This window comes from Amaranthus tricolor, chromosome 6, assembly GCF_026212465.1.
Source record: "Amaranthus tricolor cultivar Red isolate AtriRed21 chromosome 6, ASM2621246v1, whole genome shotgun sequence".
NCBI classification, from domain to species: domain Eukaryota; kingdom Viridiplantae; phylum Streptophyta; class Magnoliopsida; order Caryophyllales; family Amaranthaceae; genus Amaranthus; species Amaranthus tricolor.
Genome location: NC_080052.1, coordinates 19,461,219 through 19,477,622, shown reverse-complemented (window position 1 = coordinate 19,477,622; position 16,404 = coordinate 19,461,219). Strand labels below are relative to the sequence as shown.

General features: G+C 29.5%; 2 protein-coding genes across 7 annotated transcripts in view; both read left to right on the top strand.

Annotated features, from left to right (window-relative positions):
- Positions 1 to 16,404, top strand: part of LOC130814806 (oxysterol-binding protein-related protein 4B-like) — a 988,965-nt gene that overhangs the window by 510,874 nt on the left and 461,687 nt on the right. The window lies entirely within an intron of this gene.
- LOC130814821 (uncharacterized) lies at positions 6,655 to 12,095 on the top strand. Of its 5 annotated transcripts, none has more exons than XM_057681047.1 (5): positions 6,655 to 7,075; positions 7,174 to 7,269; positions 7,646 to 7,728; positions 7,840 to 8,036; positions 11,058 to 12,095. In XM_057681047.1, exons 1-5 carry the CDS (start codon positions 6,951 to 6,953, stop codon positions 11,154 to 11,156), a joined length of 600 nt encoding a protein of 199 aa, XP_057537030.1. In that variant the 5' UTR covers positions 6,655 to 6,950; the 3' UTR covers positions 11,157 to 12,095. The 5 variants fall into 5 exon arrangements, with proteins under 5 accessions (XP_057537030.1, XP_057537029.1, XP_057537027.1 ...); XM_057681046.1 differs by having other exon boundaries at positions 6,664 to 7,075; positions 7,643 to 7,728; positions 11,058 to 12,076; XM_057681044.1 differs by having other exon boundaries at positions 6,665 to 7,075; positions 7,177 to 7,269; positions 7,643 to 7,728; positions 7,837 to 8,036; positions 11,058 to 12,068.

Here is a 16,404-nt window from a genome sequence, read left to right as displayed (position 1 = left end):
AATTGCTACAAAAATTAACAATTAAATTAAGTAAAAATAGTAAATGGGGCTTAAAATTATGAAATTTGGTGCACAAGTAATTGGTATCTTTTGGACTCATTAGTGAAATTGGTTTTTTGTTTTGGATACCTAAACTATCAGAATTTGGCTTTAAAATTTTGCATGTTTTTGAAACATGTAGTACAATGTGTTTGAATGATTGATGATAACCGGGTTTCTAGCACGTCGTTAATACTAAAAGCCTTGGCTATACAAACAATATTTATAATCACCTTGATACTACTACAACGAGTGTAATGGTAAGTCGGGGGTCGAACCACAAGGACAAGGGATGCTAAACTAAAGACTTGGTGTGGGAAGGTTATATGGAAGGTAGGTTGGTGGGTGAACTTAACTAATAACAAGAATAAAAAGCGAAACTCTACAATGAAAGACAAGTGGGAGTAGACTATGTCCACCCTAGGATGGTCTATTGGAAATAAAGATAAGCTAGGTCAAGGGAGTTCGAACGATAATCAATCAAGACACTTTAGATATCGAGAGGAAGTTGGTGACCCTATAAGCCACACGAACGACCTATAATCGCCCTATGTCTCTCTAGGAGTGGCAGGACAAGATTCGAATCGAATATCTATCAACAACCATCATCAACCTCAACCCTAATCCTAATCATTGAAGACAAGACCAAACCTAGGGTTTCTCTAACTTAAAACCCCTAAAGAAACTACTCTAACATACTAGAGGTAAAAGCAATAAACAAGAAAAGCATTGAAGGAACTGAAGAACAAGAAAGCATTAAATCTAAACTAAGAAAGCATTAAATGAAAGCATTAAGGAAAGCAATAGAAGAAAGCAATAGAGGAAAGCAATAAAGACATCAAAGCATTAAAGAAATAAACTTACATAAATGAAGTGACATGAATGTAGAGAAAGTATAAATGAAGAACATTAAATCTAATCTAGGGTTTAAAACTAAGAAAAGAAATAAATGTTGGATGTTCTAAAGTGAGGCATAAGAGCTCTCACAATAGGCATGGGGTTTATTCAAATACAAGGGGGTATTTATAAGCTAAGGAACGAAAGGGGTAAAAAGCCCTAAAAGCCCTCGGAGTTTGGTTTGTGAAGAAAAGAAGTCGCGCAGTCTGGGGCTTGAATTCAGCAGAATGGAAGGTGAATTCGCCCGAATGGGGCTCTATTCAGGGTATCCAGCAAGTCCAAGCACGTTTCTTTGATGTTTTAGATCCATTCACCCGAAGCAATTCCAATTCGCCCGAATGGAACCAGCATTCGGCCGAATGCTTTCCTTCTTGGCCTGTTTTCGTCTTTTGAAGCTTTAGATGCCTTCTGGACTTTGCAGGGACCTTGAGGAAGACTTGGAATGCGTGGGAAAGCTTTGGTACGCGCCTCTAATCTTCGATCAAAGTTTCTAAGTCTCAAGAGCAAGGTAAAATCATGAGTAAAGTGTGTAAAAAACATTCTAAAATGCGAGACTCAACACTACAATGAGGAGATAAATGTGCTCTAAAAACGAGCACATCAATTGAACAAATGAAAATTATTGTGGATGGATGTATACTAGTAGTATGTAATGACGTGTATGTATGTGCATGCTCTAGTACGTGGTTGTGGTGTTTATTTGTTGATAGGACCTCAATTCGTAAAGGGTCACTAATTGATTTGTACTTGGAGTGTATTGTGTTGTGATTTATGCTTGGAGTGTGTTGTGTTTTGAATCGTGCTTACAAGGCACATATACGAACGGACAATGCATGTTATATAATTTATGTTGTTAAGTAATATATGTTAATTCAAGTGTGTGAGGTTGTATATCAATTCATGACAAGACACCTGAAATAATTTGTAAGAGTTTAACTTATAATTCGAGGATGGTTGTTGTTATCAATTGCAAATCTTAAATAATTTTGATTGACGCGATGGTTATATGCAGAATTGAAATTATTTTTTCAAGGTGGATGTGACTCATAATGTAAATCCTTAGTGTGGTGTATTAATGATGAAAAGTATCATCTTGACAAGTAAAGACGGGAACAAGATTATTAAATGATATTACGCGATACAAAACAAAAGACAAAAGTCTTTGCTACTTGATATACCTTGTTTTTACCAATTATTTGGGCTCATTATTAAATTATTATTCCTCAGTTTTTGAGCATTTCCATTGCTTTTGGTTTGATTTACGCCCTTCGTAAAGTACTAAGTTGGTTGCTCGTTTTTGCAGATTGATCACCTATTCTCGAGCCTTAAAGCATGCTAGAGTGATGCCACCTAATATCCAAGAGCCTTGGAGGAAGCATGAAGCAAAGCCAAGGGAGAAATGAGGAAAAGAGGTGAAACAGGAGTACAACCCAAGTAAAGCAAAAAGTATGGATCATGGAATGGCTCACTTAAATGCTCATGCAGATCAACACACCCACAATTTGATGGATCTCCTAATGGATGTTAAAATTGGGTTCATTAGCTTCGAATTAAGCAATCAAATGTCGAATTTGGAGTTGTAATGAAAAAGTTATGACACGTGCTAAATGGGTACGATCGATCAAAATGAGCATCGAAGACAGTAAGTTGAAAGATTAATTGTTCCATATGGAACGACTGCACGTTCCCTAGCGTCAAAATAATCAACACAGCAACACAAGCGCAACATAAAGCTACAAAGTCTCGAACTCGATACCTCCAGCATGCGTGCAACATACACTAGTGGAAAAAACCTCATTTGCTGCGGTTTTCCTTATACGCAGCATTAAATAGCAAAAAAAAAGAAAAAAAAATATAAAATACAAATGATGCGGTTTTCATGATGCCCGCAGCAAATAAGCATTATTTGCTGTGGTTTTATTAAGCTCGCAGCAAATAAGTGCTTATTAAACGAAAAAAAATTAAAATAAAAAAATAAGCATTATTTGCTGCGGTTTTAATAAAACCGCAGCAAATAAGTTAAATATATATATATATATATATATATATATATATATATATATATATATATATATATATATATATATATATATATATATATATATATATATATATATATATTTATACTTATTTGCTGAGGGCTTCTTAGAACCGCAGCAAATAATGCTTATTTACTGCGGTTTTTTAAGAAGCCCGCAGCAAATAACCAGTTCAAAAAAATATAAAAACGCGTTTTGACGTTCAATTGCTTAAAACACTAAAATAACTTTCTTAAAAATCCCACGACGACGACTGTCTTCTTCTTCAAGCTTATGAATTTCAGAAAATTTCTTCAAAAATCCAAGAAAAATCTCTTCAAGTTTTTCAAGTTTTTCAAATCATACGACTTTACTGTGTTTTCTCTTCATTTCGTTCATCATCTTCCAAACCCCACGACTTTGTTTAAGTTCTTCAAATTCCTGTGTTGTTGAATTTGTTGCTTCAATAACCGCCCATTGCACGAATTTCCTTCTCCATCTTTGTTTAAGTTCTAAAACCCACCATTGTTTCAAAAGCCACGAAATTATGGCTAGTCTTTTTCTTTTTCAAGTCATTGTGTTTTAATAAGGATTTAGTCTTTTTTATACTAATTTTGATTTTTTTTTTCATTATAGGTTACATAATCTTATTCTAGAAACAAAATTATCATATCTCATTATCAAGGTTTGTATATTATATTTGAATGTGAATAATTTACTTATGTATGTACATGAATATTTGAATGTGAATAATTTTAATTAATTAGGATTTTTGGGGTAGATTGAATGTGAATAATTTACTTATGTATATATGTAGTTGTATATTTGAATGTGAATAATTACTTAAGTATGTGGTATCAATGGTTCAATGGGTAGTTGTTCTTGTAAACGACATCATGTAAGATTATAATCATGTAATTTAATTATATATCAATCTTTATTTTTGCTGGTATTAAACCTGCTTTGCTTTATTATGTGTGTGAAGTAGAAATTTGGAAGTAGAATAGTGGCTTTTGCTTATCGAAAATCGGCTAAGAAACTGAAGAGATTTAAAGAACCTCAAAATGAAATGAAATTTATATACATTACTTATAAAATAATGTATTATTCATTTTCTATTTTAAGGATTAAGTTGGTATTCTAATGTACTTCTAGGATGTTAATTAATTATGTTTTTGGAATGGTTTAATGCTTATTTGTGTTTCGCTGGATTTGCAGATTGATAGTTTGCCATGTCGATGTTTATTTGAAGGACAAAAATTCTCAACTCGAATCCACTATTCACCTTCGATTTATTAGGACTTTAATTTGTATATGTACATATTATTATATTATATTATATATACGATCGAGAGTTTACAAAGAGATTATTGGTGATTATTGGTGTTAATTGGTGATTATCATTGGATTAATTATTGTTTATTACATTGTACATTATTGAATTATTTAATACTATTAAACGAAAAAAGCAAAAAAAAAAAAAAACTTTTTTCGTTTAATACACTTATTTGCTGCGGGCTTCTTAAAACTACAGCAAATAATGCTTATTTGCTGCGGTTTTTTAAGAAGTCCGTAGCAAATAGTTAGTTTTTTTGCTGCGGTTTATTTAAAATAGGTTATTTGCTGCTATCACTATTGCTGCGGGGCAAAACTGCAGCATATTATGGCCAAAAAACCGCAACAAATAAGGTTTTTCCACTACTGATAGTGCTTGGGGCCAGTTGAGCTAGCACATAGTTTGTGCTATTTCATAGCTCAATTTCAGCGACTGCCACCTTTAAAGCACGCGATTGTACCATATTTTTTCCTAACATCCCACTCGTACATCTTGCAACATTTTAAGGGTATTTCTCATTATTTTAGGAATTAAATATTTCATTTGTAATAAGTATATATAGCGAGTATTCGTAATAGATTATTGTTGTAGCGTTATGTATTTTCTATTTTTCATATCTTTTTAATTTTTTTTGTCTAAGCTTAGAACCTTAGTTTTATTATTTTAATTTTTCAGTTCTAGAAATAAATCCATCAATTAAAATTTAACCTTTGTTGTTTATTTTTATTATTTATTGCTTTTATTAGCCCTTGTTGATAATTACTTTAAGTTTTCAAGCCATTTCTATAAGGGTTAAAGATTTGATATTTATGGGTTTTTAATCTTTGTTTACCAATCATTCCTAAACTTTCTAACTATAATCTCTCGCTATCTAATAGTAGTTTTATCTGGTTAATTTCCTTTTTTATGTTTATTTGTAGATGTTATCGTTATTGCTTAAGTTTGACTTTATTCATGTTTATTTGTTCATCCAATGTTGCAATCTATGTGTATAATTATGTTTGTTGATTTTGAGTCTTATTATAAGTAGTAAGTAGTTTTCTAGGGTTGGGGCTAGCAATTGGTTGATATTGGTTTGAATGAAGACTTAGGAGATGAGTTGCTCCGTTCATTGCTAAAGGGACATTAGGATCATCTTTGAGATACCAACAAGTGTTTTATTTCAAGAAGGTTTAATTATTTCTCCATGAGCGAAGTTGGGTGCAAGGCTTTAATAGGGGTTGAACCTTGCAATCACCCCGTCAACTATGAGTTTTTCCCTCCACTTATGGCGATAGGGGAACATTGACGGATAGTAGGCAATTGTTGCCTGAGAGTTTTGCCTTCACTCACAACGGTGAGGAAGGGTGGAGCTCTTGGAGGCAATCCTAAGCCCGATTCGGGATCTGATTGCTCTTTGTTTTGTATCCTACTTCTCTCCAATCAAACCAAAGGAAACTGAAAACCATATGATAACCGTCACAAGCAAGTTAACCCCATTCTCATTTTATTTAATAGTTGATCACTTCCCTTTAAATTCATAGTCATTTGTTTCTTAAAGAAACAATCATAAGAAATATACGATTACATTGTCCTTGTGTAAAACGACCCGAAAAGTATACTACAAGACTCGTGCACTTGTTGTAATTTGGGCATATAAACAATTTTTTCTTATTACTACTACCTGCTCGACGGAGCATATTGGTTTGTAAAATAATGTATATAAATGTTGTATTCAAAACAAAAGATCAGATAGGAGCATAAAATATTGAATTCAGTTTTATATTTCTAATTTGAGCGACAATTTCACTAATCAAGTCGGCTAGTCATTTTTATACATAACCATTATAATACATGATTACATAAGAATGATCCTTATAAAATCCTCATAAGGTTACATTATTATTGAGTGAGAGAGTGTGAGAGAACATTTAGAGATTATTTTCATTTTTCTCAGAAATCCTATAAAAAAATGTAATCAGCATTAATAAGAGTTAAATTAGGGTGTTATCATAAACTCTCAACTATCATTGATAAAACTATCTTCTCAACATCATTGATAAAACTATCTTCCAATTCTTTTGAGTGGAGCTTTATAGTCCTAAGATCAATTGGATTTAGTATTTTCCCCATTATACAACTTGTTGTGTTCTTTTTTTTGTTCTTACATTTTATTTTATTTTTTCTCTGCAACTTTGTAATTGTTTTAATGTATGTGCACAAATAGTTTTGAACATTGCTAATAGTAACATGGAGTATTTAAGAGTAACTAAAATTTTAAAATCATAGAGTGTATAGGAGGGAAGTTTATTTGCCAAGTTGCAAGTTGCAACCAATTCTAATAGTTGTTAAATTTGACCAACTTGTTGAAGTCTGACAATACAGATAAGTAGATAACCATTGGTTGGTCTGCTTGGAAAATTCCTCTCCAGGTTGCCATGAATACTTTTCATTTTCTCAAATACTTACATATTCTACCTTTTCCCTCCATTTTTAATGGATGTGTACTAACCATTCCTCACTAATATTTAATTATTGACTTAATTACTTTTTACACATTTTTCTTAATATTCTAAGTTTGAAGCACTCAACGTATATAGAAGTATTAAATATTTATGTTCCAAAATCTTATCATTTGATCACATTCTTATTATTTCAACAATAATATTAGCAAAATTTCCATGGAAATGAGCTTGGTTTTGGCAAAACCATCAACATGCTTCAATAGGTCATCATATTTCCACCCTCTACAACATCTTAAGCATGATTTTAGTTATGATCTAAGATTCTCTACACAAACGGAAAGGTATGTATATTTTCATTATATATTGTTAAATTTAATTATATATTATTATTATATTCTATTTTCAAATAATTTGTTTAAATGTCTGATGATGTATACAGAAGGTTTCATTTAGCAATTAGGAGTAGTCTTCAACCAGTTCCACCACCAATGCCACCACCAAATCCATCATCAAATCCTCTTCCTGGATTTCCTGGGTAAGAGTTGTTAAAGTTTAAATATATTATTATCCACATGTGAGTTGTTTTACATCAGAGAAATATTGAAATGGTTTATCCCACATTAATAAATTAAGTTATTGGAATCTTTCACCCATTTTCATATGGATTTACAATCATATCTCTTTGACATATAGAATATGTATACCTTATGTTTAACTTGACGGCAAGACCCATTTTAGTACTAAACCTCCTTTGAATTTATGTGTTATCTCTTCTCTTCTATGTTTGACTTGATGCCCAAACCCATTTTATAAATCTAATAAAACTTGATATATTTATATTTTTTATATTATATTTTGGTGCTAATTAATTTAAATGGAAATTTAATTAACAAATTAATTATCAACAGCAGGAAAGGGTGGATAGCGGGAGCAATTCTTGCATTATTGTTACCGTTTTTGAAGAACAAATGGGGGCCCTTACTCTTATTCAAAAGTAATTAATTAATTTATTATTTAATCAGTAAAATTGTTTGCTTAATTTTCGGAGATTAGTTTAATTAATTATTAATTAATGAAATTATTTATAAATATGAAAATATAGAAGAAGCTGAAGAAAAACTAGAGACAATAGAAGTAATAGCAGAAACGTTGGAGAAAGTGGCAGATGGGGTGGAGCAGATAGCTGAGGATATTGGAAAAGATCTTCCTGAAGGAGCTTTTAAAAGGACGGCTTTGTTAATTGAAGATGTTGCTGAGAAAGTTGAAGCTGCTGCTCATTTTACTGATTCAGCCATTGACAAGGTTTGTCTTTCACTGCTTTACTCCATATTCCTTTCTTTTTCAACCTTTATTTCTATTATAATTTTTTTGTTATTAGACTACAAATTAATTTAAAGAATATTATTGTCAAGGGTATTAATTAAATAGTTGTAAATTATTAGCAATTTACAAAGTCATACGTACAATTATAGTAAACTAAATTACAAATGTAGTAGTTTGGATGACAACATATTACATCATATTGATATTCTTAATTATCATTATATTGCTTTCCTTTTTGAAATAATTTGCCAATATCGATACGATGCTAAGAAATTAGATGAACGATACAAACAACAAAGAATAAAACAACGTTTGAAAATGTAAACTTGCAAAGAGACACAAAGATTTAAGGAGGTTCACCCAAAGATGGCTACGTCTTCCGTCGTGCGTAGTTTCTGTTTATATTATATCAATGGAGTATAAAATACTCTTACAAATGAAGTATTACAATTGTGTAAGAGATAAAAACAAAAGGCTATGTGTTTGGCTTAGGGGTTGTGTTTGTTGTATCTTGATATGTGAATGAGAGTTCTTTATTTATAGGAGAGATCACACTAAGTAACATTAAATACATTAAAGCTATGAATAAATGATAATAAAACAGCCCCAAGTATTTGAAGAGTCAAAAACAGCATCCTAGGAGTATCAGAGACTTCGCTTGACCAAAACAGGGGCTCGCTCGGTCGAGCGGGCTACAAAAAGTTTATGGTTGCATTCTGTCTGCTCACTCGACCCATCCTGGAGCTTGCTCGGTCGAGTGAGCTGGTCGAGCGGCACTTTAAAGTGCTTTTGACAGTTTGCTCGACTTACATAGTAGAGCATCTTGAATTAAAACCTTTGCACTTCTTCATGAAGTCCCATAACTCCCATGAATAACTCACACTTCATTACCTCATTAATCCATACTTTTAATCACAATCATCAAGACTCAACTTAATACACTCACATTAACACACTCATGGGATTTCATCCCAAGAGTCACACATGAATGCACACATCAATTGTGTACTCAAGTCACACCATTCATGATACCATTCATAACACTTTTCTTTCTTTTCTTTTAAATATTTTATTTGTCATTTTAATTAATTTTTAATGATGTTCTCACATATATTTTTTGGTTAATGTCATATTATTTGCTCATGAATAGCTACCCTTGGTCTTTTAAATTTTGACATGTTATTGCTTTTGGTATTCATATGTTTTTCATTATACCTTTGTATTATCAAGTTTATATATTATATGCTTATAAACCCTGATATTTTTCTTTTACGTTTACGTAACTATTTATTAATGCTTGTGATATACTCATATGTCCTTTTTGAATTTCATCAAAGAGTAAGTGGATAAGTTTTTAAAAAGCAATAATAAATAAAAAATGACAATGAATTGTGTGGTTGAAATTAAAAGAGAGTTAAAATGTATGGATGAAATTAAAATAAAGTGGTGGGCTATTGCCCAAAAATAAAAATGATGCAAATTAAGTGGGACGGACCAAAATGAAAAATAATTCAAATTCAATAGAACGAAGGAAGTATATATTTTTCGAACAAATTACTTTATTGAAATATTTATGGATACGTATGCTCCCCTTAAATCCTTCATAAATTTTATTATTTAGTAAAAAATATTTTTTACTGCCTATTTATTTATTTTTCCGTTCTCTAATGGTTTTCCCATTTCGAATATTCCACCTTAAGGAGAAAGAAATTTGATTAATATTTTTGACACATATTTAGAAAATAAAATATGTTCATATGAGATCTCATTAGATTTGTCTTTATTATAACTTTTTATTATGTGTATTTTGAGATATTGAAGTTTGAACTTTGTTTTAAAAATTGTGCAAAAAGTAAACGAAAAGAATAAAAAAGAATGGAAAGAATATTACTTTTGAAATATTTCATTTCAATTATTTTTAATTTCTATAAATATTTAAGTAAGTGAACATTAATAGAAATGGAAGTACACATCTAAGGGATACAAATCAATACAATAGCAATACAATAATCCACCAGGCACCGGCTAATATTATATTAGGTCAGGTCGTCTTGATAACTCTCGATTATTACGCACCTTTAGTTTACTAATATATTTTTTTAATCTATTCATCGTGAGATTAGATCGAGAAGCATGTGATCATAACATAATTAAGTCTAATTTTCTAATAGTACGGATTATTCTTAAAATTTGAAAAATATTTTCATTCATCATTAAGAATGTGTTTAGATAGAACAAAATAAAAGAAAAAAAAAATAACTGTTGGGGTGTGCATGTTTTATAAGCTATTAGAGATCTTCTTCCCATTGCCATAAGTCTAATTTAATTTAACAATAACAAATAATCTCTTATTTGAATAATAAATTTGGAAACAGAGAGATTAGGAGGAGAGAAAATTGGACAATTGTTAAGATCTTAATTTCTCCAAAATTAAATAAATATAAAGAAAAAACTCTTAATTTTCTTTATTTTCCATCCGTGGCTCCTAAAGGACCAAGAATTATTTTTCTTTTATTTACTTCCTCCTTCCTCTTTCTTTTTTTTATTTTATCTCCAAAATTATTACTCAAATATTTGTTTATGTTTTTTACAAGATATGTTTCATATTTAGACGATAGTAAAACTTTTAAGATGACATTTCTTAGGAATTTTATTTTCATTAAAGGATGAGACCCATTAATATATACTATATATAGTATTCCAAAGATCTTCTTAATATATATATATATATATATATATATATATATATATATATATATATATATATATATATATATATATATATGGGTTTATGTCCTTCTAAATAATAAGCAATAGTCTCAAAATGGTTGACTTTCCCTTCAGTTGAATGTTGATGATGCCTTCACAGTAAACAACCCACCCAGTTCGGGAAGATTAAAAGCAGTAATTTTTTATTTTTTTTTAAAGTTGTAATTAATCTTCCCGTCCAAATTGTGTTCACGTATTTCTAATAATTTATGATCATGCAAATAAATGTAGATACAAGAATTAGATGAAGAAGTGGAATCCTTGATTGAGTTAAATCAGAGAAGTGCGAGCGAGTTAAGTGAAGAAAAGACAAACACCAAACAGGCATAAATGCTATTATTATGTACAAAGTATCTCATTTGGATATTTTATGAAAAAAACTCCTCAAGTTTAGTCTTAAAAAGTGTTAGAACGACGATGTTTAAATGTTTAAAAGCGACCCCAGCTTTGCAAATTATTACTAAGATAATATGCCGATGTCAAATTTTTTGATTGTAGATTTGTAGTGGAAGATTTATATTTTTTGCTGTGATTTTATGTGGAAGATATATTAGTTAGTTAATATGTAAACTTATAAACAAACTATTGTTCCAATGTAATTGTAAAAATTGTTTTTTTTTTTATTATTTATGACGTATTAACGGTAAAATATTTAATGAGAAAATAAAAAATAGACTATATAAATGAAGATAAGTAAAGCTAAATTATAAGGAAAGAAAAATGATAAAGAATATAATAATATGAGAAAATAAATGAAAAATAAGATAATCGATCTTAATTTGAGTGAGAAGAAGGAAAATGATTATGTGCTTCGAGAAAAGTACTTGCAGCTCCATCAAACACAATGTGCACATATGGATTATCCGTTTTTAAAAAATAATCTAAAACAACTACGCTGACCCTAACTCTATGGTTATGATATCGTTACAACTTTACACAAACAGCTTATTTATGATACCAAACTATTTCTCAATGCATATTATATAAAAACTTGGGAAAAATGCAAAAAAGTATCTAAGAAATTTTTTTTTAAAAAAATACCTAATAAAAAAAATTTTGTCAAAAAATACCTGATAACATTTTTTCATTTCCAAAGAATACCAATTAACGTTTTCCTTCAGTTGATCGTCAAATATAACGGTTCACTGATCAAAGTCAAAAATTCGTCTTCCTCATCTTCAATTTCTTTTCCAATTCAATTTCTTCATTATCTTGTTCTTCTACTTTTTACTCAAAATCAAAATTAAATTGTAAAAGAAATTGAAGATGAGGAAGAAGAATTTTTGATTTTGACGGTCAACTGAAGGAAAACATTACTTAGAACTCTTTGGAAAAGAAAAAATTTTGTTAGGTATTTTTTGGCAAAATTTATTTTATTAGGTACTTTTTGGAAAAAATAAATTTTTATTAGGTACTTTCTGACAATTTTTCTTAAAAACTTCAAACCTTTCAAATCATATTATTTAATAATTTTGCTGTTAAATAACAAATAACAACTAATGAAAGTTTTGTCAAATGTCATTATTATGGTTAGCACAATATTATGTGTCAATAAATTAAACAATTAATTACCAAAATTAACATCATTTTTAAGCAGGTTTTCAAAAAAAAAACAGAGTTAGTTATTTTAAAAAATTTATGACAGCAAAATATTATTCCTAATTAATAAACTCTGGAGAATAATTATCAATTTAACATGCATTATTGTCATACTTAGTGATTTATTTTAAATCATAATATCATACGATTTACTAATTTTGCTGTAAAATGACAAATGACAGCTTATGAGAGCTTTGCCAAACGTCATTAACACATTATTATGTGTCAATTAATTAAATAACTAATTTCCAAAATTTACAATCATTTTATTGTCATACTTAGGGATTTATATAAAAGAGGTTAGTTATTCTAAAGATCTTATGACAACAAAATATTATTCCTAAATAATAAACTTAAGAGAATAATTATCAATTTAACATATTTTATTGTTATACTTAGGGATTTATTATAAGATTTGATTTTAAATCATACTATATTTATTTGAATTACAAGACAATTATTTTTTAGAGAACTTACAAGACAATTTCATTCCTCATGTGTAAGATCATCTACAAATTATTTAAGTTTATTATACAAATATCCGTTGTCATATCACCATATTAGTAATTATTAGTTCATCTTTAGCACCATTTTAATTAATTTTCTATTTATGTTTTTTAATTTTGTATTCTATGGAAAATTTATTTATAATTGCAAATCTCAAAAATTTGGGAACGATAATTAAATACAACAAGATGTATCAACAAGAATTTATACGTAATTTAATAGACGAATCAATGAATCAATTATATTTTACTTACAAGACAATCTGTTTTGAGAACTCATAAGACAATTTCATTCCTCATGTTAAGATCATTTACAAACTATTTAATTTTATTATGATGTGCAAATTTTATTTAACCGCAAGCGCACGGTGTACGTGTAGATGCAGGTCGAACACAAGGAAGTTAGGACAAGAAACTTGCTAATCTCTACTAATTATATTGCTTGAAGAGAAAAAAGGTTGATTGGTTGTTTAACTAATAAACTAAAAATGCAATGAAAATACGGATTGAAACTATAGTATAAAAGATTTAGGGTATCGAGAATCCGTTAAATTCTTGTATGATCAAAATCTTATTAGTGTCTATGAAATAACAAATTAATTATGTTATTAAATATGATCTTGTTAATCTCAAACTTTCGCTCTATTGATTAACTATTAGATTTAGACCCTATTAATTCAATTCTCGCATGCTAGTTTTATTGAATAAATTAATAAGAACTTAACTAAAATTTACCCTAAAGCAAAGTTGATCCTAATCTCACACGCTAGTTCTATTGACTAGTCCAACAAAGCATATTTAGTTTAGGGTTATTGGCACAATACAATCACTTTAATCCTAATTTTATAGATACATTCAATAATCAAATCATACTTGAATTATAGGTTCAAACACTAACCCTAGAAAATAAATCTATTCACTATTAATGGTGGAAACAATAAACACAAACCCTAAAATGATGCTAAACATGAATAAATATGATAATATTGAAACTTGCAAGAAAATCAATAATTAAATAATAAGAAACACAACAATGAATCAAAAGACAAATTATAAAGAATAAAACTAATTCTTTATTGAAGGATGATTAATTGAAGATAATTAAAGTTCACTAATAAAAGATCAAACTAGTACAAGAAATTGAAAAACAAAGAAAATTAAATATTAAAGGAAACTTACAATTCTCAATGGAAGATTATTGGCAAAATTTAATGAAGAACTAAACTAAAAGATGAATTCTAGAGTAAAACTAAGGTAAAAGGATTAAAAGAGAGTCTCAAGGATGAAGTGAAGAAACCCTAATCAATTTTTAGGGCCTATTTATTCTAATAAGGACTTAACCCTAAAAGCTAATTCAAAGAATAAAGAAAACAACCGTGTGAAAATCTCGTGCAGCAAAACAGTGGTCCAAAGCCGAGGCGACTGGCCAAAAGAGAACATGAAAGTCGAGTAGGCGTTTTGTGCTGGAAAATCATAACAACTTTAAACGGTCGCCATTTCTTGCTCGGTTGTCGGAATTAGACATATGATATACCGTTGGAAAGCTCTTGAAGTCTAATTTCCAACGCTCAACCTTGCATTAATAAAATCTTCTTATCAAAAGTTATGACCAAAAGAGTATACATGTATCAAATTTCACCTCAAAACTTTTGTATTATAAACACTCTTCTACCCTTTTGCTCATTTTCTTTGTAAAACATTTTCAACCGAGCTAAAATCCCCTTTATAAACTCCGTCATCGTTAAAACCATTAGAATTATGTTTAAAACAATCAAAACCACTCAAAATCAACATGAACAACCAAAATGAGTAATGTAGCATAAATCTTCAAAATAAGCACGAAGTTACTAACGAGAACCATTATTAAGGAGTATAAAATGATATAAATAAGTGCAAATGATTGCACTTATCATATTACACAAATAAAGTATGTCATATCACTATAGTCCATATATTACTTCATCTTTAGTATATCGTATGTTTATTTTGCATAATCTTTAAAAATCATACTCTATTTATTTATTGTAAAAAACTTCCGTGCATTGCACGGACTTTTATACTAGTTATCTATATTATAATTCACTTCTTTTGAAATTCGCTTAAACAATTAACTTTTATCATTATTCAAAGGAAAAATTACCTAGAATAATCCAATGTTTTCATGATTTTCCTACAATAATCCCACCTATTGATTCATCATCATTATCATCATCATACCCAGTGTATCTTACGCATAGAAAACTATGGTCAGGGTCTGGGGAGGAAAGAAAGACAACAGCTCATGCCTATAGAAGAGAGTGTGGTCAAAGAGTCTCTCGGCTCAAGAAGGGTCTTCAAAGAGGATCCTACCTATTGATTGATATGAATAATCCCAACTTTAGGGAAAATACCCCTCAAAGTTGGTAACCCGATGTGTAACAACCCTAAACTAACCAGCTAATTAAACTGGATTAATTTAAACTAATACGGAAGCTTAACACTTATATCGGGCTATTACGTTGATAATATAATCAATTACTCAAATGATTATATTATGTACTAGACTTCTATCAAAAGTTTAAATATTAGAGTTTACAATCTTTGAAAGATGTAAAGAAATCCAACCTTTTCAATTACAGCAAGAAGTCAATACGGTTTCTCAATGAAATCGAAATCTTCAACATAAACATATATGGTTTAACAATGACTAAGAATAGATTTAACTTGCTAATTTCATATATCTTATTTACATAAACAACCAATTCCCCTTTATCTCGAGCATCACCTTTTCTTAGTTCTTGATTCAATGTTATTCTAATCATTCTGATATTTAATATATAATCAATAATATTATATACATACTCGTAAACAAAATAATACTTATGAACAATGTGGGCATACCATTTATTTAATTTAGTCACTTTAACACATAATTTGTATTCAATTCTACAACTTAACTTAATTTTAACCATATGACTAACTTCATAGTTCACTTCACAATACAAACCGATAATCAACTCATTGTTCAAACTATATAAAATCAACTCATATCCGAACAAACAAATAATTTATAAATCCAAATTGACCACCCAAACTCATTATCTTAGCTTACACATTTAATCACCTAATGCTTAACTAACAAAGGTCAATACATAACTCAACTAAACAAATCACCTCATAACCACAACGAACGAAATCAACCCATAAAAACCTAACCAGAAAATGCTAATCGTCATACACACAATAAACCAACTCATAGTATTTGATTCATACTTATTTATCTAATCTTCAATCCTTATCCATATTAAATCTAACTCCAACTCTTCTCGCTTCTTAAATAATTACAAGTACAATTTGTTTTCAACTTTTGTTCTTAATTCCATTTCTAATCAACTCACTATCTCTTACATTGTACCCTATTCAACGTTATTCTTCAATAGACTGACAATAACAAGGAGTACTTTTCTACTTCAATTATAATCGTTTCAAGGTAA